At 38.0% G+C, this 27,850-nt stretch overlaps 1 protein-coding gene and 2 long non-coding RNA genes across 4 annotated transcripts; 1 reads left to right on the top strand and 2 right to left on the bottom strand.

Annotated features, from left to right (window-relative positions):
• Nucleotides 1-250: 250 nt before the first annotated feature.
• Nucleotides 251-5,365, bottom strand: LOC149588683 (uncharacterized). Of its 2 annotated transcripts, XR_016379813.1 has the most exons (6): nucleotides 5,242-5,365; nucleotides 3,808-5,183; nucleotides 3,471-3,702; nucleotides 3,163-3,414; nucleotides 3,037-3,084; nucleotides 251-2,708 (listed from the first exon to the last, which is right to left on the bottom strand). It is a non-coding gene; the product is annotated as an uncharacterized LOC149588683 (long non-coding RNA). The 2 variants fall into 2 exon arrangements; XR_016379812.1 differs by having other exon boundaries at nucleotides 3,471-5,183.
• An 11,255-nt stretch (nucleotides 5,366-16,620) lies between these two features.
• On the top strand, nucleotides 16,621-17,749 carry LOC149588682 (uncharacterized). Its single transcript, XM_089862052.1, has 2 exons — nucleotides 16,621-16,883; nucleotides 17,352-17,749. The coding sequence occupies exons 1-2, from the start codon at nucleotides 16,657-16,659 to the stop codon at nucleotides 17,677-17,679; spliced, it is 555 nt and encodes a 184-aa protein (XP_089718178.1). The 5' UTR covers nucleotides 16,621-16,656; the 3' UTR covers nucleotides 17,680-17,749.
• Nucleotides 17,750-24,718: 6,969 nt separating this feature from the next.
• Nucleotides 24,719-26,524, bottom strand: LOC149588681 (uncharacterized). The gene is made up of 2 exons (XR_016379804.1): nucleotides 26,269-26,524; nucleotides 24,719-25,151 (listed from the first exon to the last, which is right to left on the bottom strand). It is a non-coding gene; the product is annotated as an uncharacterized LOC149588681 (long non-coding RNA).
• Nucleotides 26,525-27,850: the final 1,326 nt, after the last annotated feature.

The raw sequence follows: 27,850 nt of genomic DNA, 5'->3' as shown, positions 1-27,850 counted from the left end.
TTCTGTCCGACCGAAAGCTGTTTTGGTCGCGTTCTGCGGAAGATGTTTTGCAGCAGAGGTACTTACGCAGTGTTTCCGTCGGGTTTTCGGTCAAGTGGGAACTAAGCTTAAGTCCTCGTTCGTCGCGCATCGTAGAACAGTCACTCCAATCAATGACAACGTCAGTCAGTTTTTGCTTCAGACTAATTCAACGCTTTATTTAATTCCCAATCAACTCAATATCTTTTTATTTCTTTAAACTGTTCCTTTACGTTAACTTTTCATTTGCATTATTCTTTCCGTGGTATCTAAACCTTAACCATTTCGGTATGTTATCGATTGGGCGTGTTATCAAAACAGCATTGTCCAAAACGGCTTTTTCATAAACGCGTTTGCCATTATAGCCATTTCTCGTTTTAGCGCATTTTGATTACAGCGTTTATATCTTGAGCGTACGGAAGTACGCCTTTTCCAAAATATTGTTGTTTATCTTCATTAACTTCCCAAAATAATATGCCTTTTCCAAAAAATTATATTTTATATTTAGTTCCGATATAACATTACTCCTTTTTGCATAATATTGTTCTTTGTCCTATATACTTAATATAATAGAGATTTCCCTCCCTATCAATCACAGTTTGGGCGGAAACAGCAACCGCTGTTTTGGGAAATAGCGCTGTATTGAGAAACGCGGAAACAGCAACCACGGTTTTGCTTCCACGCGGTTTTGCAAACCGCTGTTTTGGGAACCGCTTTATTCCAAAACGCTCTTTTGAAAACCGCTCAACTACCCGTGAACCTTCCATTTCTATTCTTTCCGAGGTATCTAAACTTTTTACATTTCTATTCTTTCCGTGGTATCTAAACTTTTCCACTTTTATTCTTATTTTTCAATTCTTTCCATATTATGTCCGAAGACTACCCTTTCAATTTATGTCCGAAGACGACCCTTTCAATTAACGTCCGAAGACGACCCTTTCAATTTATGTTCGAAGACTACCGTTTTACAAATTTCCAATTTCCATTCTTTAATTTTTATGTTCGAAGACTACCGTTTCCAAATTTCCTTTCTTTACTTACTAAGTCCGAAGATTATAGCTCCTTGCCTAGGCCTGATCTCCATTTCTATTATTTTCTTATGTCCAACTGAGGACTTCTAGCTTCTTTGTTAGCCCATAACCAACAATTTTCTTATGTCCTTCTAAGGACTTCTAGCTTCTTCGCTAGCCCTGTTTCAACTATTTTTCTCTTATGTCCAAGTCACGACTTCTAGCTTTTTGCTAGGTCTCAAAGTTCCACCCCATATTCAAAGTTCAGTTTTATTTTTACCAAAATGCATTTACAGCCAGGCCTTCGGCCCATACCCTTATTATTCTATCCCCTCATTTTCTCTTTTATTTTTCTTAACTTTTAAACAGTGCACGTGCATGCAATAAAAAACCCTGAATCTTTGAACTGTCTTATCTAAGTTAAAACATTTTATTACTTTGTTTTCAAACCAACCGATCCCATCCTTCGGTCAAAGATTCTATTTCAAGCAGTTAAACTTATTTTCCTACACAAAATATCCGACTAAAGCTAGATTCCCACTCGACCGAAAAATTACGGCGGAAATCACACAACCGACGGTAGAAAATTTAACTTACGCCGGCGTGCGGCGGTAGGCCGTTCACACTACGACTGAATATTCAGTTTGGTGGTAGATATTTTTGTGTCGTGTGACTCACAGTGACGGTTTTTAGTGGTTTCCTCAACATCTATTTCGCACTCTGAATTGGTATCTTTGTCCCTTTGTCGCTTAGATCGTACAAGATTAGATATTTTCTAACCCCCTCAATAAAGTCTTCCTTATTGACATCTGATCTCTGTTTACTTTAATTAGTTTAATTTTTCTTTCTTGGTGGCATGTTTCCGATAAGCCTTGGTTAACCACAAAAATTGGCGGCTATCAATCTATCTCGCGTATGCGTGCGCTCTTGAAATTTATGACGTAGTCAGAGGGGTAAATTCATTGGCTGAGACACCGGCGTAACGCCGAATACGACCGAAAAAATAGAACACAACTTACGCCCGGCAGAACGGAAATTCCGTCAGGCTCGGCGTAAAGATTTTTCGGTCGAACCCCATTCTGCCGGGTTTCCGTCGTGTTTTCCGTTGAGTGGGAATCAGCGCCACGGATAACGTTTTAAAAAGTATAATGTGTATTTGCGTCTAAAGGCCTGGGCTGTTTTATTCATATGATCATAAGTTTATAAGATACATACCATAATTATGACACTGCTTACACTTGCAGACCATCTTCCTATTTAGTTTGTACTAAGCCTTTGACAGCGCCTCACCAGGCGAGAATCTATGACCAACTTATGGAACATACCTTAGGAACCTGTGATATGATTTTTTGAACTTCAATATGAACTGACAACCGTCTTTGTTTGTTCCGAAAGGACGCTTTCAGGATAGCGTCCTTGTTTCACAATGTACTGCTTATAAATGCAGTTTCACGGGGACTGCGAGGCAAACTTGTTTTTGTATAATTGTACTTAGTATGTAATGCAGGAAAACATCATTATCGGGTTACGAAGCAATTATTTATTCATGGGATTTTTAGGGAAAAATACATCTGACCATGTTTTTTCCATTCCATGCCATTCAATTGTTGCTTTTAATTTGAGTATTTTTTCTAGCCTTTTAGGTTTTGGACTTGTTTACTCCATTATCATTTCATCTAACTGTATAAATTTTCAAAAACAAAGGAAAGCCGGTGAGTATGGAATTGGTTGAACGAATTTCAACTAGTTAGTTTAACCGGAAATATATATAAATGCCTGTTAATTCATTAGAAAATTGAAGTAGAAGTCTATTAATTTTATCAAGAAAGGACACTCATTTCAGTTAACAGATCACTTTTTCGTTTTATCAAGCGTGAAGCCATGTAGAGGAATCAAAAACTAAGTACATTCTGTTTTTTTTGGAATGGAACTGTGTTTACAGAAGAAGCAAGTAACAGCTTGTTGGGTGTGAGGCTTTCCCGGGCGTGTTTAAGAAGTTTACACTTACCGAACCCAGTTTATTGATTTGAAAATAGCAGTAGGCAATACGGCTTTGCTAAGTACCGATTAAAAGAATAACCAGAGCATAATTAGACCGTCATTAAAGGCAAGCTTCGGGCAATGAATTTTTTACCTCTCAGAGTCACGATGACGTCAGGGAGAGGTATTACACTGGACGTGTCATTGTGTGTCTTTCACCGCGATCGCAGTTGGCAACTCGGGGCAAACGCATTTACTCCATTATCATCCTTAATGTTAAGATGTACGCGGCAATCCGCTAGGGCTACGTGAAACGTCTAGGCTCCCAATGGCAGGGCTTCCACCAAAGGTTTAGGAAATTGTGGCTTTTCATGTAATTTACTATGAATCCAACGCCTTATTTTCCCTAAATTTCCAAGAATTCTTAAGAGGCATACGCTAACACTCAAACGACAACAATACCTGTGTTTCAAATGACTTTTGTAACAACGATTCTTAAAACAACTTAACTGGAATTAAGGTAAATTTCTGACGATTAAAATAATTGATATCTATTGATATTTATTTAGTTGTTTAAGAAAACCCTCTGTTGGTAGTTAGCACTCGTCTCGACTGGGAGAGGTTTATTTTGGTCTCCCAACTTGTTTTTAATTCGTAAGATCGTGATTATAGTGACGGATATTTCAATAACTATCTAGAAGATTATAGACGAAACGATAAATGATGTTTCCTTAAAGACCTCTGCGCGTTAGGTTTCTCCGCGAGGCCAGATTACCCTTATTAGACGTCTAAAACCTACTGACAGTTTCCTGGAGTCAGCTGAACTATCGCCATAGCCATCATACTAAAATTGCTCGCTTAGGATGTCACACCAATAGCCAACACCAAAACCTCACACCCCCGCGATTTTCCGGTTGATACACAAGTAAAGGGACCTTAATTAAAACAAGTTGCTCAGAAACGTTTGCGGAAAGGCGTATTGAATTGTTGTAGTTAAAGGTTCTGTAAAAAGGTCGGTGGATCATTGAATTTTTTTTTATTGGAAAAATTGTTATAGACGCAAGCAAGTCTTTTCTTGTTCCTGGAAAATTAGTGTTAAGACATTTTCCCTTTTATGTGTTAATCAGGCCTATATTCGGTATGGGCCAATCACTGCGCCTTTGCTAATGCTACGGTCAGCGGTTCTAAAAACGCAGCAGGTATCTCGGACTATCGTGAGTGCAGGGACTGGGGAGACGCCGAAGTGGTACAGCCTCTGAAGGAGGCTCACAAGAGAGACTAATCGGGTGTGAGGATCCGGTTTACAGGCACGAAATAATTCCTCTTTGACGAGTTTCACATCAGCTGCTGTGACGTCAATGAATGGGTGGAGAGAGTGCGAGACCTTTAAAAAAACAGTAACGGTTCGCTTATATAAAGTCTCTTTAAGTCTACGATTTCTGTAAGGCTAATATACGAATTCTAGAAAACTTTTTCACAATGTCTAGAATCACGCGATGGAATGGGCTTAACAGGTCGTGCACATCTTGTTTCTGTATTTCTAGGAGTAAATATGAATGCTTAAGGTCCGGTAATTAACAGTGTTTCTTTGACGCAATTTTTGCACGAAAGCTTACCTTTACTTCTTTCCATAATGTTTATCGATCTATCCTTGATAGGTTTAGAAAATGAATGGTTGCTTACCTCGCTGCTTGACGCGTATGTTTCGTTATCGTATAAAGTTATTAATAAAACAAAAGCAAAGACTATTTAGTTGGACGAAGACTAGAAACTTATGCTATGAAAGGTTTAGTTTCTCGTCAAGAACTTCATGTGAAATTTGAAGCTATATTAGCGAGCAACCTTTCAAGATGTTACAGCTAAAAATGTAGTAATAAACGATCAGTTTGAAAATACGGTTAGAAAGCAATGCAAATGTTAAATAACTGCCATCTTGGAGTAACCTCACATCGGGATGAATGTGTTTTGATTCTTCTCGAATGATAATGGCTATTGTTTGGTCCTGTTATACAACGTCATTATGAAATTCTTGATTATTTTATGTTGAAATTAAGTTCAAGAAAAGTTTATCAATGAAGAATTCTATATAAATTAACTGTCTTTTCTACGTGTAACCAAATGTTCTTTGGTTAACTGTAATGTTTTCTCCTTCGGGTATGACAAATTAACCGAAAGCTAGAAAAAAAAACCAATCTGGATTTTAATAATTAATCGCATTTAGAAGGAAACTTACGCATATAAAGGATATTTGTGGCGATATAGCGTTCAAAAGGTTTTCGGGAGAAATAAGCTTCGTTCTTATACCAAGGCTCAAGAAGATGGAACAATCTAAGACCGTTTCGCTATACACGGGAAATACTGTAAGTAATCTTTTAAGAATCTATTACTAATTGAACATGAAATCAAATAAAAAATAAAATGGATAAAAGTTAGAGAATAAACAACAACAATTGGTTAAAAATTTGAGGGAGGAAAATGCAAACTTCCGAATAGTCTCACTTAAATTTAATGAAGTCAAATCTCTTGATGTACCTAGTATACTTTCACCTTGAAATGTCAACAGGTACATGAGACTATGAACACAAAATCTTAAAATTTAGGGTAAATTAATCAGTAGCTGAATACACGACATTTCGTCTGGAGCTCTTTATCGAGTATTACATTATCGTATACTACATCGTCGCAGCATCTGTGAGACGTATGAATAATATTGTCCTAACTATTTAGATGAACTGTACAATTTCCAAATCATTGAGCTGAATTGGAATTAGCCTAAATTTTGCAATTGAATTAAATACAGAAAATTATGGTGGAAAAATATTAGATATTTTAAATTTATGAAATAAGTCAAATGACATTCAAGTGTTAATTAGATATCAAATTATTTCCATGTGTGCCAAGTATTATCCCTTAATTGATCGTAAACCAGGAAAGGCTTGGGTCAATTCTGTAATTGATGACTACGAAGGAATTATAGCTGATATCATGATAGCTGCTCGAAAAAATATGAAGTAAATATTTACCTATAGTTATTTATAAAACTTTTTAATTTTATTGGATGATTTATGAATAATAAAGTATTTGGTTCCACCTAAGACCATTAACAACCCCCCCCCCCCGGGACTCGCAACGCGAGCTTTCTACTTATCATAGTTTTCTGTTACGCGCGATCCTAGCGACCCTTGCGGTTTATTTAGGAAACTTTTAGGGGATACCGAATTTCCGGTTTACAGGTTCCTCTTTGCTATTTAAAAATGGCGAATCACGACGAAGCAGATGAGAATGAAAATGTTAACGTTTACATATTTTTTTAACTATACCATATTACAGATATCAAGCTAATTTAGCGATATTTTATTTTTGCTATTTCATCGTAATTGTACATTAAACCGTTGCGGCCTCGGCCTCCGAATTTAGAAGAAGACGATCCCATTTCTTTTTTTAAGTGATATCCGGAATCGGAAGTTCTGTACACCTTACAAGTTTCTATCCGTTGCCGCTTGGTGGCACCGTTGTCGCGAAAACAGCCGTAACTCCTAGAGGCGGAAATTTCAATACGAGGATCTTATTGCGTTGTGAGTTAATGGTCTTAGGTTCCACTCTAATAATGGAGAATTCCATCACTTGTTTTAATTTTTCGAATTTTCTTGAAAATTGGTTAATATTTTTCAAACTTCAAATTTTTTTTCCTTATTTTAGCCTGACGTTTAAATATTCGTATTCGGTAAGTTCAGATTCACAAATTAGACATGCACGTAATAATTGAAGAGAGTTTTGCTTATTTCTCGATGCTTTCGTAAAATATTTTGAAATACGGTTGCTTTCATTTTAAAATTCAGTCAAAAACAAACGGAAAATTTGAAAAGCCGAACGAAATCATTAATGGCAAGCTGAAAATACAAAGCAATAGTAGCGATCGAACGTTAAACAAAACAGTTTATTTGTAAAAGACATTCCACTAACTAATAGATATAGAATTATAATTGCTAAAAGAAAGATAGATGCCGACCAAATAAAGGCAAAATGGCTGACGAAGGTGGTAGGCGGACAGTTGAATTTTTTTAAAAAACAAGATGGTCTAGCCCATATTTAAGCCCTACTACAAAAATATACTTTTAGTGAAATATCCCCTAATATACCGGTCAAGGGAAATAATTTTTCAATGGCTGCTTGGCAACGTGAATCACATGTCGCCAACGCGGTGGCGGTGGAGATGAAAATAAATATTATAAATTTTAAAATAGTTGACAAGAAAAATATGGAGCCAGCGCCACCTAGAATTGGTTTTACGAAGTGCTATTTAAAAATAGCGAACGAAACCTTTTCTCCATCATCATCATCATCATCATCTTCTTCTTCTTCTTCTTCTTCTTCTTCTTCTTCTTCTTCTTCTACACACCAGGTCAAACCACAAAGAGAATAATCTAACATCAAGGTCATATCTCCGATTTTTTACCGTAGCCTCTAGTTCTGAAAGTTGGGACGTTGAGATTTTTTATATTTGCAACGGAGCTCGGGTGAATGGAGAGAAAAATTTCCAAAATCTCGGCCATCGGCCAAGACCGAGTACGAACTTTTGAAGCAGCGCTCCACAGCGGTGGAGAGTGAAGTAAAACAGGCGGGGCTAATTGTAGTCTGAGCAAGTTCAAGCGTGGAGGATTCATCCAAGTTGACGGTGTCAGTGTTTACATTTTTTAGCGGAGACGGCGTATCGTGTGGCGTGCTAATTTTCTTTTAAAGACGGTATTTATTTACACACAATGGATAGATTAGAAGCCTTAGCTAACGAGATTAGAGATAAAGCAAAATTTGAAATTCATATTATAAAAAAACCATTTTAGAAGTGAAACCTATTGGCCGAGTAGCTCATCAGGTGCGGAACAAACCTCCAATCCAAAAATTCAAGTCCCGTGCCTTTTAGGGAGGGGGTGAAATTTTTTTAGGGGATCCAGCTCTCCCTGGCAGAGTTTAGTTGGGGCGGAGAAAATATGTTAGGAGAGAAAAACTTTGTTGTTGTTGTTCAATTGCCGTTTACTCTACAGTAAATACGTTCGGCCTCACCTTGGGATGTTAACTTTTATAAACACTCGAGATGAGACGTTCGTCAGCGAGAACCTGACACACAATACCCTCATTCGTAATCTGGAGAGATATCTCCTTGATGTTGATTATCTCCTTGTGGTCAAACTAATAGCCCATCGTATATTAATAAAAACTGTCATTGTAGACAAAGACTGGAAAGTGTAAATGATAAGTGTAGAAAATGAATTGCCAGAAGTAACAGATATTAAAATTTTTACATTTGAAGACATGATCATAAAACATAGATTATTTTAAAAAATTCTTATCTTAGTTTTTTCACCAAATTTTCATTAAACTCAATATATTTTTCTACATTATTTACACAAGTATTTTGCTCTATATAATAGTTCCAGAAAAAAATGGTATCTTCAAATTTTTTGAAACTAGGGTTTAGTTCAAATACTCCAATTTTTATATTTTATAATTGGAAATATTGCCAAGCAGAAAATTACAAAGGCCGTTTGACTGTGATGTAATTATTAATGTTCAAAAGATATTTTGGGACCTATACATCACGTTAATTTTGATACTTTTAAAACTTTCAAAATAACGACTACGATTTTCACACAGTTTTTTTTCAACCATTTTCTGACTATTTTATTCTCCTTATAGGACCGAATACTCAAAACTCATTGTAAATTTTTGGTATAAAAAAAATGTACACGTGTACTGGTTTTGAAATGATGCACATGTTTCGTGACAAAATATTTTGACTAATTTTTGTGAAAAAAACTAAGATAAGAATTTTTTAAAATAATCGATGTTTTATGATCATGTCTTCAAAAGTAAAAATTTTATATCTGTTACTTCTGGCAATTCATTTTCTACACTTATCATTTACACTTTCCAGTCTTTGTCTACAATGACAGTTTTTATTAATATCTGTTACTTCAGTCTTAATACTAATTCAAATTCAGAAACCTTGGGAGAGTAAAAGTATTAGAGCATTGTGCATACATTAGTTAACGCGTTTGAACTAACAAACCATCTATTATAAAACTGTCATTCCTCACTGCTTGACTTGACAATGAACGTCCGATCAAACTCAAATTGCTTTCCCGTCATTTTCACATGCAAATACAGAGGAAGCTGTACATAGTTATACCATAAAAAGATTCCGTACACCTGAGCACCAACACATGTCATATACTTATCAAGTTCAATTACCAGTCATCTGTAATCTAGCTTAATTACCAGTCGTCGGTATTCTAGCTTTATTACCAGTCGTCGGTAATCTAGCTTAAACACCAGTCGTCGGTATTCTAGCTTTATTACCAGTCGTCGGTATTCTAGCTTTATTACCAGTCGTCGGTAATCTAGCTTAATTACCAGTCGTCGGTAATCTAGCTTAATTACCAGTCGTCGGTAATCTAGCTTATTTACCAGTCGTCGGTAATCGAGCTTAATTACCAGTCGTCGGGAATCTAGCTTAATTACCAGTCGTCGGTAATCTAGCTTAATTACCAGTCGTCGGTAATCTAGCTTAATTACCAGTCGTCGGTAATCGAGCTTAATTACCAGTCGTCGGGAATCTAGCTTAATTACCAATCGTCGGTAATCTAGCTTAATTACCAGTCGTCGGTAATCTAGCTTAATTACCAGTCGTCGGTAAACTAGCTTAATTACCAGTCGTCGGTAATCTAGCTTAATTACCAGTCGTCGGTAATCTAGCTTAATTACCAGTCGTCGGTAATCTAGCTTAATTACCAGTCGTCGGTAATCTAGCTTAGTTACCAGTAGTCGGTAATCTAGCTTAATTACCAGTCGTCGGTAGTCTAGCTTAATTACCAGTCGTCGGTAATCTAGCTTAATTACCTGCCATCGGTAATCTAGCTTAATTACCTACCATCGATAATCTAGCTTAATTACTTGTCATCGGTAATCTGGCTTAATTACTTTTCATCGGTAATCTAGCTTAATTACCTGCCATCGGTAATCTAGCTTAATTACCAGTCGTCGGTAATCTAGCTTAATTACCAGTCGTCGGTAATCTAGCTTAATTACTTGCCATCGGTAATCTAGCTTAATTACCTGCCATCGGTAATCTAGCTTAATTACCTACCATCGGTAATCTAGCTTAATTACTTGTCATCGGTAATCTGGCTTAATTACTTTTCATCGGTAATCTAGCTTAATTACCTGCCATCGGTAATCTAGCTTAATTACCAGTCGTCGATAATCTAGCTTAATTACCTGCCATCGGTAATCTAGCTTAATTACCAGTCGTCGATAATCTAGCTTAATTACCTGCCATCGGTAATCTAGCTTAATTACCTACCATCGGTAATCTAGCTTAATTACTTGTCATCGGTATTCTGGCTTAATTACTTGTCATCGGTGATCTGGCTTAATTACTTTTCATCGGTAATCTAGCTTAATTACCTGCCATTGGTAATCTAGCTTAATTACCAGTCGTCGATAATCTAGCTTAATTACCTGCCATCGGTAATCTAGCTTAATTACCAGTCGTCGATAATCTAGCTTAATTACCAGTCGTCGGTAATCTAGCTTAATTTCCAGTCGTCGGTAATCTAGCTTAATTACCAGTCGTCGGTAATCTAGCTTAATTACCAGTCGTCGGTAATCTAGCTTAATTACCAGTCGTCGGTAATCTAGCTTAATTACCAGTCGTCGCTGATCTAGCTTAATTACCAGTCGTCGCTGATCTAGCTTAATTACCAGTCGTCGGTAATCTAGCTTAATTACCAGTGGTCAGTAATCTAGCTTAATTACCAGTCGTCGGTAATCTAGCTTAATTACCAGTCGTCGGTAATCTAGCTTAATTACCAGTCGTCGCTGACCTAGCTTAATTACCAGTCGTCGCTGACCTAGCTTAATTACCAGTCGTCGGTATTCTAGCTTAATTACCAGTCGTCGGTAATTTGGCTTAATTACCAGACGTCGTTACTCTAGCTTAATCCAGTCGTCGGTAATCTAGCTTAATTTCCAGTCGTCGGTAATCTAGCTTAATTACCAGTCGTCGGTAATCTAGCTTAATTACCAGTCGTCGGTAATCTAGCTTAATTACCAGTCGTCGGTAATCTAGCTTAATTACCAGTCGTCGGTAATCTAGCTTAATTACCAGTTTTCGGTAATCAAGCTTAATTACCAGTCGTCGGTAATCTAGCTTAATTACCAGTCGTCGGTAATCTAGCTTAATTTCCAGTCGTCGGTAATCTAGCTTAATTACCAGTCGTCGGTAATCTAGCTTAATTACCAGTCGTCGGTAATCTAGCTTAATTACCAGTCGTCGGTAATCTAGCTTAATTACCAGTCGTCGGTAATCTAGCTTAATTACCAGTCGTCGGTAATCTAGCTTAAATACAGTCGTCGGTAATCTAGCTTAATTACCAGTCGTCGGTAATCTAGCTTAATTACCAGTCGTCGCTGATCTAGCTTAATTACCAGTCGTCGCTGATCTAGTTTAATTACCAGTCGTCGGTAATCTAGCTTAATTACCAGTCGTCGGTAATCTAGCTTAATTACCATTCGTCGGTAATCTAGCTTAATTACCAGTCGTCGGTAATCTAGCTTAATTACCAGTCATCGGTAATCTAGCTTAATTACCAGTCGTCGGTAATCTAGCTTAATTACCAGTCGTCGCTGATCTAGCTTAATTACCAGTCGTCGGTAATCTAGCTTAATTACCAGTGGTCAGTAATCTAGCTTAATTACCAGTCGTCGGTTATCTAGCTTAATTACCAGTCGTCGGTAATCTAGCTTAATTACCAGTCGTCGCTGACCTAGCTTAATTACCAGTCGTCGCTGACCTAGCTTAATTACCAGTCGTCGGTATTTTGGCTTAATTACCAGTCGTCGTTACTCTAGCTTAATCCAGTCGTCGGTAATCTAGCTTAATTTCCAGTCGTCGGTAATCTAGCTTAATTACCAGTCGTCGGTAATCTAGCTTAATTACCAGTCGTCGGTAATCTAGCTTAATTACCAGTCGTCGGTAATCTAGCTTAATTACCAGTCGTCGGTAATCTAGCTTAATTACCAGTCGTCGGTAATCTAGCTTAATTACCAGTCGTCGGTAATCTAGCTTAATTACCAGTCGTCGGTAATCTAGCTTAATTACCAGTCGTCGGTAATCTAGCTTAATTACCAGTCGTCGGTAATCTAGCTTAATTACCAGTCGTCGGTAATCTAGCTTAATTACCAGTCGTCGGTAATCTAGCTTAATTACCAGTCGTCGGTAATCTAGCTTAATTACCAGTCGTCGGTAATCTAGCTTAATTACCAGTCGTCGGTAATCTAGCTTAATTACCAGTCGTCGGTAATCTAGCTTAATTACCTGTCGTCGGTAGTCTAGCTTAATTATCAGTCGTCGGTAATCTAGCTTAATTACCACTCGTCAGTATTCTAGCTTAATTACCAGTCGTCGGTAATCTAGCTTAATTACCTGCCGTCGGTAATCTAGCTTAATTACCTGCCATCGGTAATCTAGCTCAATTACCAGTCGTCGGTAATCTAGCTTAATTACCAGTCGTCGGTAATCTAGCTTAATTACCTGCCATCGGTAATCTAGCTTAATTACCTGCCATCGGTAATCTAGCTTAATTACCTACCATCGGTAATCTGGCTTAATTACTTTTCATCGGTAATCTGGCTTAATTTCTTTTCATCGGTAATCTAGCTTAATTACCAGTCGTCGATAATCTAGCTTAATTACCAGTCGTCGGTAATCTAGCTTAATTACCAGTCGTCGGTAATCTAGCTTAATTACCAGTCGTCGGTAATCTAGCTTAATTACCAGTCATCGGTAATCTAGCTTAATTACCAGTCGTCGGTAATCTAGCTTAATTACCAGTCGTCGCTGATCTAGTTTAATTACCAGTCGTCGGTAATCTAGCTTAATTACCAGTGGTCGGTAATCTAGCTTAATTACCAGTCGTCGGTAATCTAGCTTAATTACCAGTCGTCGGTAATCTAGCTTAATTACCAGTCGTCGGTAATCTAGCTTAATTACCAGTCGTCGGTAATCTAGCTTAATTACCAGTCGTCGGTAATCTAGCTTAATTACCAGTCGTCGGTATTCTAGCTTAATTACCAGTCGTCGCTGACCTAGCTTAATTACCAGTCGTCGCTGACCTAGCTTAATTACCAGTCGTCGGTATTCTAGCTTAATTACCAGTCGTCGGTAATGTGGCTTAATTTCCAGTCGTCGTTACTCTAGCTTAATCCAGTCGTCGGTAATCTAGCTTAATTTCCAGTCGTAGGTAATCTAGCTTAATTTCCAGTCGTAGGTAATCTAGCTTAATTACCAGGCGTAGGTTATCTTGTTAACTTAATATACATGTGTGGGGTCCTTTTCCAACTTAACTTGTTAGCTAACACAAGCTTAGGTTCTCTTGTTTTTTTACCACTACGAAAATTGGACCAAATAGCCTTAACCGTGCTTACATCATAAACTGACTATTATCCATGCTTAAATAAAGCAGATTGGGGTAATTTTGAAAATTTAAAATTAAACATACTTAAACTTAAAATTAATCAATGAAAGCTGGAAAGCACAAATACTAAATATGAGGCTTTCGTTTAAAACCGTTTTCAAATCAAACAAACGTATAGTTATATTATGACGGCTACAACAAGATGGTTATCTGTAAAATATTTTCCCATGTTATTTCTATGGGAAAATTTTGAGGTTTTCGTCAATATCTATGATTATTTTTATGGAAATGTAAACCACCCTTAGCAACTTTATTTTTTATAAAATAAACTATTAAATGGATCTCTTTGAAATTTCAACCACGTATTTAGGGCCCGAATTGTAGTTCTGTGGAATTTTTTCAAAGCAGTTAATACGATACAAAAAAAGTTATATCCAATCAAAAAACCATCCTTATACATTAAAGTCAGTATGAAGTCTTATCTAAGAGAGCTACCGCTCTCATAGAATACGATGTAGCTAGAAAGTCATTATTGACTGACCCCCGGGGGTAAGACAACGAAAGTCTTTCATTCTTTCCGGGAAAATAGAGTTAGGTATAGCATTTTCCTTTTCTGTGTTAGTCAGCCTTATTATGCAGGTGATACAATTGAGCCAATCACAGCATCTATGGTCAAGGGTACTAACAAACGCAGCAGGGGTCTCGGAAGTGGGGATTGGGGAAACTCCGAAACGGGACTGCTCCCAACCAATCGCAAGAGAATTTAACCGGATGTCAGGAACCGCTTTACAACTACGAAATAATTCTTCATTGACAAACACAGTCAAACAGTTTTACATCAAAGGGAGGGGGGGAGTCACTTTTAAAAAAAGTCAACGGTCCGCCGACTTCTTTACTGACTTTATAATGACTTCACTGTGACCTCACAAAATTGCTAGTATTGTCTTTAAATAAAATTTACTTCAATTTGGTTGTACATAATAGAGAGGGTACATTTTAATACCAGAATTTAAATTTTCAGAATAAGGAAAAGTGGGACATAGAAACCTACCCTCATTCCATAACGTACGGTGTTTTGCAAAAATATAAAGCACCAGCTGAATTATATTATTCCAAAATAGTCATGTTTTCTCAACTAACATCAACTCAACGTGGGAGCTTTTTAATCAACCTTATAAATATACCGTTATGGGTATGAAAAGTCCAGACAAAAGATCAACTATTTTATAATGTTATTTTAACCTTAAAAATATTTTACTGACATTACAGTTCTTGGGTCTGCTGTTTGTGACAATATTCGTTCTATCAGCTCTGTCGAAGGGTTTTGAAAAATCAAGCAAATTCGGATCTTTAGTGTGGATGTACTTTGCTCCAATATTGCAACAAAGTAATGTAGCGATACGTTTATGGATAAGTTGAATTTCGTGAGAGCATAAGTTGATAAGATAAGTTTGTCACTGGTTACTGAGAGCATTTCATGGAGTGACGTAAATGAAACGTCATAGATTCTCGCAAAGTGACGCCTGAAAGATTTGGCCCGAGCAGGTGTCTCTTGAATCCAAGCCCATTTCTTCGCCAGATCTTTCATGACACTTTACAAGGTCATGTCAGTCTGAGATAACTCTAACCTCATTTATATGGTTATATGGTTTTTTCCACTCTGCTTTCGTAATAGTTTTGAGACTAGCGTGAACAACTTGGCTCGTTTCAGGCTTCCCTTTACGAATCGTACACTCCGTTCCGGCTCACTTGTTAAACATATGGGTCTTGACATCAATAGTACTGAACATTGTCGTCTCTTCTTACATCACGGCTGACGTTTTCATTGGACAAAGGACAATTATAAATCATCCAGAAGACATACTTAAAGTCAAAAATCTAAGATACCATGCACCTGGTCATATATTTTACGTAAGTTTCTATTTTTATCAGATAGCTCTGTAAAATTATAATTTTGCATGGGAAACATTTGCTTTTTGCTTTTTTCAAAGTTGTGCAATGTCGGTAAGATTCCCAAAGGCGAACGTTTGTTGTTTGCTTGTTGCATGGCTGCAGAAGTTGATGACTTCTTATCCTGGGAAGTATTGGACACTAAGGCATTATATAGTATCCATCCCTGCAAGTCAAAATTGCCTATGGCAATCGTAAAAGAGGGTCGAAATTTTCCTCCCCACTTGTAAAACTATCTACTGAAAAAAAATCCCACGCCGAGAGGCTGTGGCACTCAAACTGTGGGGCTTGTTCAAAACTTCTTCAGCGCCAATCGTTGAAAAGCCGTCTGGCTAGAACTCTGAAAATCCATTACAATCCGTGTGCCTAGGACCCCACACTAGTTTGACCGGAATTTCTAGCAGTCTATTAAAACAGCTGTTCTTGTCACCCTTTCTGATTCGTTACCTCAAACCACAGGACACACCTTAAAATTTCGTTTCTTGCCCGCTGCTGGCGCGCAAATCAGCCTTCCAACTCAAAATGAGGGAAATGCCGTAGGTGGCGCGGTGATCGGACCTAATAAGAAGTTGGCTAACAGAGATTGTTCTGGATATGGTTAGAGTCCATTACTTCCCAGGATAAGAAGTCATAAAATTCTGATGGCTGCTATCCACAGTTAGTCGACAACGTTCCACACGCTTTAATGAACTTCAACCACTTCTTGAACAATACTTTCGAGGCCCGAAAAATAGGTGGATTGAACAAATAAAAGAGGATGAGGGTATAAAGCATTGCATGAATAAAACTCATGCTTTGAACTTGCCACATTAAATTTACACCCCGAGCAGAGATTTCTAATCTTTTAATCGTTTGAAAGAAACCACAGTGAGCTACGGAGCTAAATCGGAAATAGATTTGGCGTGTAAAATACATATAAATAGACTAGGGAAAATCAAATGTCCGTTTGAACTAGATGCACGAGAAATATTTACTGGAATATCCTTTATTTGTGCTAAAATGTTTTGTTAGAGCTCATGCGAGAAAAACCCCATGGGCATATAGAATATGTAGAAGTTTGGATTCACTCAGGTCTTTTCATTAAAATAATTTGAACTTCAGGGCACTTTAATTCCATCTCACTCTAACACAGAACATGAAATTCTCAGAACCAGATTTAAAGTTCTCTTATATATCTAAAGGGATACCCTGGATTACGAAGCCGATATTTCGATTGGTCTGGAATGTCTTGGGACAATTACTTCTCAAGAGTGCTGTCTGGCGAAATGGTGTTTATCACGTGGTATGAAGAAATCAAAAATATCGATGACTATTGTAAAAAAGTGCCGAGCAGTAGTATTCGACCACGGTTTTACATGTCGCCTTTCATCGTTCAGTCTGATCTTATTGGATTTTATGTGAACAAAAATCACTCCGTTGATAAAGATGTCATGGCTGGAATTAACAGAGTGTAAGTCATGTTCTATCTCATTCCAAGAAACACAAATTTTTAATTATGGTCTACTAATTTACTAATAAGGCTATTTTAGAGAATGTATTGTCATTTTTGGCACTGAATTCATGCGAAGGTAGAACTATCTGCACTCAAACTCCAAAATGGCGGTCTATCATACTGTCAATAATCTAATTCCTGTTAACCAACGTTCTCTCAAGCAGCTGGATATTACATTTTCTGTTTTCGAGTTATGTAGTGCTGCGCTAGCTATTTCCCAAACAGCGGTTGCCTAAACAGTAGTTTAGCAGTATTATGTTTCATAATCGTGTGACATACTCGGTTTGAGCTGCGGTTCTCGAAACAGCTATTTTGGAATAGAAAAACCTGTACCTAGACAGCTTTTTCTAAATCGCGCATTTCCAATTAACGCGCCTTATATTGTAAACGTTTCTAATTTTCTAAACCTTTTCTTGTTGATTTTAGGATCCGGTACGCTGCCTCTGCTTGTCTCGGTGAAGAGTCGATAAACAGAGCTTACTGGAAGGTGAAATGCGTCACCTCAGAAATTTTGAAAGACAGGAATACAGACGACGAAGAAGAATGTAGAATCTTGATGACCATTTTCGTTATCATACAAATTCCATCAATCGCGATTTTAACCTACGAGATAATCCGCAAACTATGCTGTAAAAGTTGTAATAATAATCGAACCACAAAGCGAAGAACCACTTACTACTATTCCAAGTCAACTTCATTTTTCCAAAACACAGTTTACATCAAACGTAAACTGAAAACTTTGGGCGTACGGTAACAAAATACGCCACTAAGATATAATGTGGTGAGACGTACAATGATGTCTTAGAGCTGTCTACTCAAAATGTTCAACGACGTCTTAAGATTTTGTGAATTTATTTTTTTATAAATTAGTAAGGCTTTGACATAAGTTAAAAAATACAGTTTTGGTGTGGTGGCGCAACAATCGCAAAACCGACCTATTTTGTACATGTACTGCATTGTAATATTTTCACTTCTTCGTTCACTCCTCCCGCCGCCGCCGGCTCATAGTAACGCGATCGGTTCGATGTAATTTTTGATTCACTTAAATTAATTAAACTAACTCTTTGAACTTAATCTTAAGTCTTTTTATTATTTACACTGCACACCCACGCAACAAAATGGTAGCAGAGCGTGGTTAGGTAAAGTGGTGGTGTTCAACGTGATAAAGAGACTTTGAACTGAGTGACCGAGGCTTAACCGGGCGGGCCTAGGATGGCGGATTCCGACGAAGAAGCAAACACGCCACTACACGTCTTTCCGAAGTTGACATCAACGAACTATCGTACATGGAAGTACAATATGGAATTACTGCTGATGAATAAAGGACTTTGGGAGATAGTTACGAAAGTGGAGGTTGCACCAACAGAAGAGGCAACAACGAGTAGAGCGAGGAACTTGTTCCAACAAAGAGAATCAAAGGCCTTTTCGACGATTGCTCTCGGAATTAGTCAAAGCGTAAGAGACAACGTAGCGGGAATCAGGATCTCTCACGAATTATGGGATAAACTAAGCAAGATATACGAACCCAAGTCACGCGCACGCATTGGAGGTTTGTTAACTGAATTTTACGCCTTGACCTACCAAGGAGAGCCAGTACCGGATTTTCTGGGACGAATTAACCAATTACAAGCATCATTACGAGAGGCTGGAAACACACTGGCAGATAAAGACGTGGCTTATAAAATGATTGGCACATTACCGTCTTCCTATGATGCCCTGGTACAACAAATTTATCAACGAAGTGATGAAGACTTTCTCCCTGGACCGATAGCGGAGATCCTTATTGCGGAATATGGCAGACGGCAACAAAAGGAACAGCAACTTGATACAGCCAATGCTGCGTACGCAATACAACATGGAACTAGAACGAAGGAAGCTCAACCGAAAGACAGACCAATAAAAACGTCATTTATGGGGAAATGCTTCAGTTGTCAACGAAGAGGACATAAAGCAGCGGATTGTCGACAAAAGCAAAACACGCGACAGAAGTCAAAGCTAGAAGAGCCAAGAAGGACAGCTTATTTTGCTTCCGCATTCAATACAACGACTGCGTCAAAAGATTGGATAGTTGACTCTGGAGCAACTAAACATTTCTGCAATCAACGTGAGTGGTTTTACACTTTTACGCCACTTAAATCGACAGCAAACGTTGGAGAAGGGACAGCCAAAGTCGAAGGGAGAGGAGACATCTGGCTGCAGATGAATGATGAACGAAGGAATATATTCCACTTGAAGGATGTCATTTATACCCCTGGAATGAATCGAAACTTACTTTCGGAGCGCATAATGGACCAGGCGGGCGATAAAGGGGTTCGTCATAATTCTAAATACACCGTGTATTTTCCGGATGGCCAAATAGCATTTATAGCGAAGCTGACGCAAGACAACCTTTATCAAGTTGATGCTACCGTTATACTTGATGATGCCATTATTAACGAAACAGGAAGCACAATACCAGAAGCTTGTACAGTAGAAAGCAGGAAATCAAGGGCACTCGATTTATGGCATGAACGCCTAGGACATATAAACGAAAACGACTTAAAGTACATGACTCAACATTCTATGCTTAAAGGATTGGGACCAATGAAAGGAACATTAGGTATTTGTACCACCTGTCAAGTAGCCAAAAGTACAAGGCAAACTCACCATAGAATTGAAGGAATCCGAAGCAACGACATACTGGAACTGGTTCATTCCGACGTCTGGGGGCCGGCTCCGGTGACCTCGGTAGGGGGAGCGAGATATTATATCAGTTTCATTGATGATAAAAGCCGATATATTACTGTATATCCCATGGCAAGAAAGAGTGAAGCGCTAAAGTACTTTAAGCAATACAAGATGTTCGTCGAGAAGCAAACTGGAAAATCTATTAAGGCACTTCGTACAGACAACGGACTTGAATACTGCTCCAATCAATTTCACGAATATTGTATCGCCGAAGGTATAAAACAGGAAAAAACTAACACTTACTCTCCAGAGATGAACGGAACAGCTGAAAGAATCAATCGTACATTATTGAACATGGTACGGGCCTTTTTCGAAGACGCTAAACTCCCACAAAACCTATGGGCTGAACTGGTGGTAACAGCGGCTTACATCAAAAATCACACAAGACATGCCAAGCTCGGAGATGCAGTACCCATAGAAATATGGATGGGGCGTAAACCAAGCGCCAATCATTTAAGAAGAATAGGGAGCATGGCGTATGTTCATGTACCACAACAAAGAAGACGAAATAAATTCAGTCACAGAGCGAAAAAGGGCGTGTTGGTTGGTTACGCAGCAAGCACAAAAGGTCTACGAATATGGATCCCTGATGAGAGAATAGTAAAGGAAACCAGACATGTACGAATAGATGAGAGTAAACACGGCATGACCCAACTAAATCAGGATCGGGGGAAACACAAAATGGAGTACGTCAGATGGAAAGTAGACGATGTTGATGATGATGACCAGACGCAGGAAGAAACTGAACCCGAGGGTAATCGTCCAAACAATGGACAGAGCACCGATGGAGAGGACCATACAGAGGACGAATTCTCAGATGCGTCAGAAGAACTAGTCGAATCATCCTCGGACGACAATACTACCATCGTTAAGGAGAGTACGGAAACCAAGGGACCCAAGTTGCCCGACGGATGGGTGAGAGATGTTGTCATACGGACATCTGGGGCCAAAAAGGGATTGGCAGATGTATTTTACTACGCACCTAATGGCAAGGAAATACGTACACGACCGGAAATGAGACAATATTTGGATGACATGAATTTACCCCATGACCCTACTTTATATGATTTTTCGAAGACATCGTTATTGGCTACATATCAAACTAATGATGCACACAAAAAGGAGGAGTGGGCAGCTTATAATTGCGATATTGAAATACCAGCAAATTACGACCAAGCCATGACGTCACCCCAAGCACAACAATGGCAAGAAGCGATGAACAACGAGGTAGAAACACTTATTGAGAGACAAGTCACAGAAGTAGTTGAAAAACCAACAAAAGGGAAAATTCTCGGCTGCCGCTGGGTTTATGCGGTGAAGAAGGATCTGCAGGGGCGTATCATTCGATATAGGGCACGACTCGTCGCTCAAGGGTTTAACCAAGTTGAGGGGGTAGACTATGACACAGCGTTTGCTCCGGTCATCAATTTCAGCTTAATACGGTTCTTCATCGCCTTATTCGTTATAAGTCTTGGATGGACGCATTGCCATATGGACGTCAAAAACGCGTACCTTTATGGTAATATTGACAATGACATCTATATGAAGCAAATACCAGGATTCGAGACCGCGAACTCCTCAAGATATTGTCTAAAGTTACTAAAATCTCTATACGGTCTACCACAAAGCGGAAGATTGTGGTTTATGGAACTGGACGCACGATTTCAAGAGATGGGCTTTAAGAAGATGAAAGGGACGAACTGTATATATTTTCTCCCGATGGAAATGATCATACTGGTATACGTTGACGACCTACTGGTGTTAGCAAAGAATGCGACGGTACTGGAGGAAGTTTACAAGACAATTACAAAGACGTTCGATGTCACACGACTGGGACCAATCGCCAAACTTCTGGGGATTGAATTTCACTTTAACAACGATGGGTCTTTACTTATGAACCAAGTCACATACGCCAAATCACTTGGAAAACGATACGGATTAAACGTCGATGACCCAGTTAGTCTACCTATGCCATCTGGTATTACTCTGACGAAACAGGATTCACCAACAGAAGAATCGGAGAAAAAGAAAATGTCTATATATCCGTACCGGTCGCTAATTGGATCATTGTTATTTCTGGCACAGCGAACAAGACCCGATATCCTGTTTCATGTCATCGTACTATCGCAATACAATTCGAACCCTGGGTATAATCATTGGATGAAACTTTGCCAGTTAGCCAGATATGTCATATCCACCGCACATTACGGGCTAAACTATGATAGTCGACAATTGCCCACTCTATCAATATATAGTGACAGTGACTGGGGGTCGGACAAAGACACAAGGAAGTCTACAAGCGGATACGTCGTATGCTTTGGATCATCACCAGTATCATGGCGATCTATTAAACAAAAGTCGGTATCGCTTTCATCAATGGAGGCGGAGTACGTAGCGCTGTCGGAAGCAACCAAGGAGCTGTTATGGCTTCGACCCATCTGTCTAGAACTGGAACAATTTGGAATACGTTTCGACAAGCCAACGATATATTGCGATAGTCAGTCGGCAATATTTTTCTCCAGAAATCGTGTCGAAAACCAACGCTCAAAACATATCGACATACGATATCACTTTGTTAGAGAAACGCTAGAACAGGGACATTTTAATCTACAATATGTGAAATCTAATAATAATATAGCTGATATCCTGACAAAAGTGTTAAATAAGACTAACTTCGAGAATTGTGTAAAAATGCTTAAATTATGTTAACGATATTGTTTACCTGTTCTAATTTATTAATATTTAATTGATAATTTATTATTGCATATTTGTACATGATGTCAAAGAGGGGGAGTGTGAATTTATTTTTTTATAAATTAGTAAGGCTTTGACATAAGTTAAAAAATACAGTTTTGGTGTGGTGGCGCAACAATCGCAAAACCGACCTATTTTGTACATGTACTGCATTGTAATATTTTCACTTCTTCGTTCACTCCTCCCGCCGCCGCCGGCTCATAGTAACGCGATCGGTTCGATGTAATTTTTGATTCACTTAAATTAATTAAACTAACTCTTTGAACTTAATCTTAAGTCTTTTTATTATTTACACTGCACACCCACGCAACAGATTTAAAGACAGAAGCCACCAAAATATGATGGTGAAATTTATCCTGTACCACGTCCCGAAAAAATGAAGGTCCCATCGTAAGGCCCTTCAAGTGCGCCAATTTTAGTTTTGAAGGGCACGTTGCCCCCCCCCTTTAATCCTGCCCTGCCTGAATAATATCTTTTAAATTTTGGAATGAATATCTAGTACGATATACAACGTTATATATTTCTAATTAATGTGAAGATGTATCTATTATTAATAAAAGATTAAACATTAGAACAAATTAATTACGAATTACAACTGTTTTTCTAGGTAACCAAATTCAATTTTACAAAATAAAGCACAATATTAAATATTGAGAGTTAACAGAGTTTGTGATTTTGAAACTAATTTCTTTCCTTTCATTTATGTAAAATGTTTGATCCATTTCGAATTATTTGTTAAATTAATATTGTCTGTTGTTTTTAATCATATAATTAGATACAGGTAAGTACATTAATAACCATTTGGCATACTTTTCCGTGAATAGAGGGCGCAGTTTGACGGCGTTTGGTTTTGCCGCAAGTTCTCAGGTAATTTTTAAATTAAATTCTTTTATGTCTCAAAGAAAGTTAATTCCCGCCTGTGGTTACTCCGTCCATTACAAAACCACTTAGACATCGGGACACTTAGAATGCTTTATAAAGCTTGTGTACAGCCAATCTTACAATATGGAAATATCTTTTACTACAACTTTCCAAGAGGCAATCAAGCAAAATTATTCTCAGTACACACCCGTTGCTCTAAGCAAATTGTCAATTTTAGCAAATACTCCTCTGCCACCAAGGCTAGAGAAATAGCTAAAATAGATTCCCCTGCGTTCATGTACCACATGAGCTTGCTAATCTTTATGTTTAAAGTTCACAAAGGTCAATTACCGGAATACGTTTTAAACTGGTTCCCAATCCTAAATTCAAATCGCAAAGTCCAAACCCGTAGCTGTGATAAAAATTTTCTAACAGAAACATGTTTAACGAAGTTCAGATCTAAGAGTGTTAAACACCAGGGTGTCAAGCTCTGGAATTCTCTACCAGGGCAAATTAAAACTATTGATTCACTAAAAACTTTTAAAAAAGAGGTTACACCTTTCATCAATCAACTGTTAACGACAACGTAAACACCACGTTAATCTTTTACTTAATTTAATTAAACTATCGGACTCTATTGTAAACAAGACAGTAGTCTTAATAGATGTTCCAAATAAAAAGCAAATTATTATTATTATTATTATTAAAAATATTACATAAAAATAATGATTAACCTATTTATTTATCGTCTTTTAAAAGTAGTTATTTTTTACAACTTTTATTAGATAATTATGCGTTTGTAACGTCACCCTATGGCTATTTCTTGTTTTCTCGTAAAGGGCACCCTACACGCTCAATAATTTGCGCAAAAAATGTGGGGCCCGTTATTTAAGTTACAAAGTGTAAATTAAACGTTATGATCGTTACCCAGACAAAAATTTGTGCAAAGTTCAAATATAATGCTACAATATGTTTTAGGAAATTAAAAATCATTCGCGGTAAATTTTGGACAATATTTGCATAAAAAAACTGATCATATATATTGAGTGAGTTTTTATTGCTCAAAATATTATTCAAAATACAAACAATATTTCGCATTGGAATGAAACTTAATTCTGTGTATTTAACGATTTTTATGTTATGTTTGTTCTATGAAATTGTACGCGGTCCATGAAGTCAACATCAACTTTTTTATTGTGATAAAATATATTCAATATAATTGAATAAATCGTGTGCAACATGATCAATATATTTGTCCAATAAAATTTTAAATTTTTGTTCTACATATTGAGCTTTCAATATCATGATAGATTTTATTTGCACAATTAGTGAAGTCTTGGGAATAATTTTTAAGATGATGAATTTTATAAATGTCCCCCACTTAATTTGTGCAAAACATTGAGCGTGTAAAGGCCGCTTAACGAAATTTAATGAGTGCTCTTTATGCTTATATCCCATTGGATAGAATCCGTTGGGCAGAATTTCATTCGACAGAAATCCCATTCGGCCGAAAATCCCATTCGACAGAAATCCCATTCGGCCGAACATCCCATTCGACAGAACTCCCATTCGACAGAAATCCCATTCGACAGAAATCCCATTCGGTCGGAAATCCCATTCGGTCGGAAATCCCATTCGACAGAAATCCCATTCGGCCGAAAGTCCCATTCGACAGAAATCCCATTCGACAGAAATCCAATTCGACAGAAATCCCATTCGGTCGGAAATCCCATTCGACAGAATGGTCATGTGAATGAATTCATTAAGTACAAGAAGAGAATCCAACCGTACATGGGGCAAGCAGCCATTCTCGTTCTGCCAAGAGCCAACGCTAGAGGTAGTGAACGATGACTGGCGTCGCTTTTTGGCCCAAGCTTGAAGCTGCTGTTAACGACAATTCCGGCTTATTTATGGAATAAATGAATTCGTCTATATCCGATTCCACACACCGAACCTAACCAAACCAAACCTAACCAAACCTAACCAAACCAAACCTAACCTAACCTAACCTAACCTAACCTAACCTAACCTAACGTAACCTAACCTAACCTAACCTAACCAAACCTAACCAAACCTAACCTAACCTAACCTAACCAAACCTAACCAAACCTAACCAAACCTAACCAAACCTAACCAAACCTAACCAAACCTAACCAAACCTAACCAAACCTAACCAAACCTAACCTAACCTAACCTAACCTAACCTAACCTAACCTAACCTAACCTAACCTAACCTAACCTAACCTAACCTAACCTAACCTAACCTAACCTAACCAAACCTAACCTAACCAAACCTAACCAAACCTAACCAAACCTAACCAAACCTAACGTAACCTAACCTAACCAAACCTAACCAAACCTAACGTAACGTAACGTAACGTAACCTAACCTAACGTAACCAAACCTAACCAAACCAAACCTAACCAAACAAAACCAAACCAAACCAAACCAAACCTAACCTAACCTAACCTAACCTAACCAAACCTAACCTAACCTAACCTAACCTAACCTAACCAAAATAAACCTAACCTAACCTAACCTAACCTACCCTAACCAAATCTAACCTAACCTAACCAAACCAAACCTAACCTAACCTAACCAAACCTAACCTAACCAAACCTAACCAAACCTAACCTAACGTAACGTAACCTAACGTAACGTAACCTAACGTAACGTAACCAACCTAACCTAACCTAACGTAACCAAACCTAACCAAACCAAACCTAACCAAATCAAACCTAACCAAACCAAACCTAACCAAACCTAACCAAACAAAACCAAACAAAACCAAACCAAACCTAACCAAACCTAACCAAACCTAACCAAACCTAACCTAACCAAACCTAACCAAACCTAACCAAACAAAACAAAACCAAACCAAACCTAACCAAACCTAACCTAACCCTAGGCCAACCTAGAAAATAAGAATATTTTGGAAAAGGCCCATGTTTATTTTTCAACGACCTTAATAAATATAGCATTATAAAATGCGAAATCGCACCAATGGGAAATTCGCTCCAACGAGCCTTCTGTCCAACAGGAATGGGAAGTCTGCTCAATGGGAATACGATAAAATGCGAAATCGCGCCAATGGGAAATTCGCTCCAACGAGACTTCTGTCCAACAGGAATGGGAAGTCTGCTCAATGGGAATTAGGTCCATTGGGAACAGCCGGCTAGCTTCGATCAATTAGAACAACTTATTTTTTATTTCGGTCCAATGGAATTTCGTTCCAATGGAATTCTGTTCAATGGTTATATACCGCTCTTTATTGCTGCGCCTGCTTCCAGAATGGTAAATTCTCTAATTTCTCCAGTTAATTAGCCTAGATTAATCTCAATTATATTGAAATATTATAGTAATTATTAGTCTTAACATAAGAAAATAATACATAGCTATACATTATTTTCTAATGGTCTTAATTAGAATGAAATATGATAGGAGTCTTAATTAAATTGAGCGCTTTTTAAGGTCGTATGATTTGGCCTACTTTCCTATCGTGACCGTTAGAAAATGAGCCTCTACGAAACACGTTGTCTGGTGTTACGAGCACCTCAACTTCCAAGTTTTTTGTTGAGTAGGTTGTTAACGCTTTTGCATAGTTGGTCGCGTGATTCGGTATCGCTGTCTTTGACACCTCTAATTACCAAGTTTTTTCGCCTAATTGTGACCTCGCATACAGATTGCTTCCTTGCATCTACTAGGTCATCTTCAGGTTCGGTATCTCTTATTTTAAGTGGGGCAATATCTTGGTCTTCTAAATGGACTTTGCTTAGGATAGTTTCAAAACGGGTTTGCTTATTTTCTATTTGGTCAGCTTTCTTTTGGGTGTTAGATAAGTCAGTACGAATTGATTTTAGGTCACATTGCATATCGTCTATTTTGCCAGAGATAGCTTTGAGTTCTTTAAAATTACGCTAGTATCATCATTGGGCATTTTCGGGGGTGGACTTGGGTTAGAGTTACTTTTCTGACGGTTTCTACATGCTTATCAGAAACACTGTGTGCGGTCGGGCAGAATTCACTTAAGCTATCGTAAGAAAAATAAAAAGGATGGGGATACTGACATATTGTAATACGAAGGTTTTTGAGATTAGAATGGTTCAAACAGCCTCTTCGGAACTCTGCCGAAATTCTGCGGTGCTCTATAATTTTGTGGCTAGTTGAAAGTCCGTTTTATTAATTGACACTGAGGGGCATCGCGTTTACGAAATCAGCCGGTTAAAAAGTCCGAGCGCGTTGTTTTCTGTTGATGCTTTTTAATTGAACGACGGGATATTTGGGCTCCTTGATTACAGACGTTTTGAGATTTGAATGGTTCAAACAGGCTTTTCGGAATGGCCACTTGATCGGGCGGACATTACAAACGGATGATCCATCTCTTCAAACAATGGAAATTATGGAATAGGTGATGGTGGAGTTGAGTTTTCTTTTCCTAATCCGAGTAGTACTTTTTGGATACCACAAGGAAAAGTTCTTAAAACGGTTCGACCAAAATATTCTTCTAGTATTTTTACCTCATGCTCGCTTATTCAGCCCCTGTTGTTTCACTTTTTTAATATCTTACATATCCCGTACGAGTG

This window comes from Phalangium opilio, unplaced genomic scaffold (assembly GCF_054372755.1).
Source record: "Phalangium opilio isolate 3A_F unplaced genomic scaffold, DU_Popi_V2 ptg000537l_1, whole genome shotgun sequence".
Taxonomy (NCBI): Eukaryota; Metazoa; Arthropoda; class Arachnida; order Opiliones; family Phalangiidae; genus Phalangium; species Phalangium opilio.
Note: the sequence above shows the minus strand (reverse complement) of the source record. Positions and strands in the feature narration are given on the sequence as shown.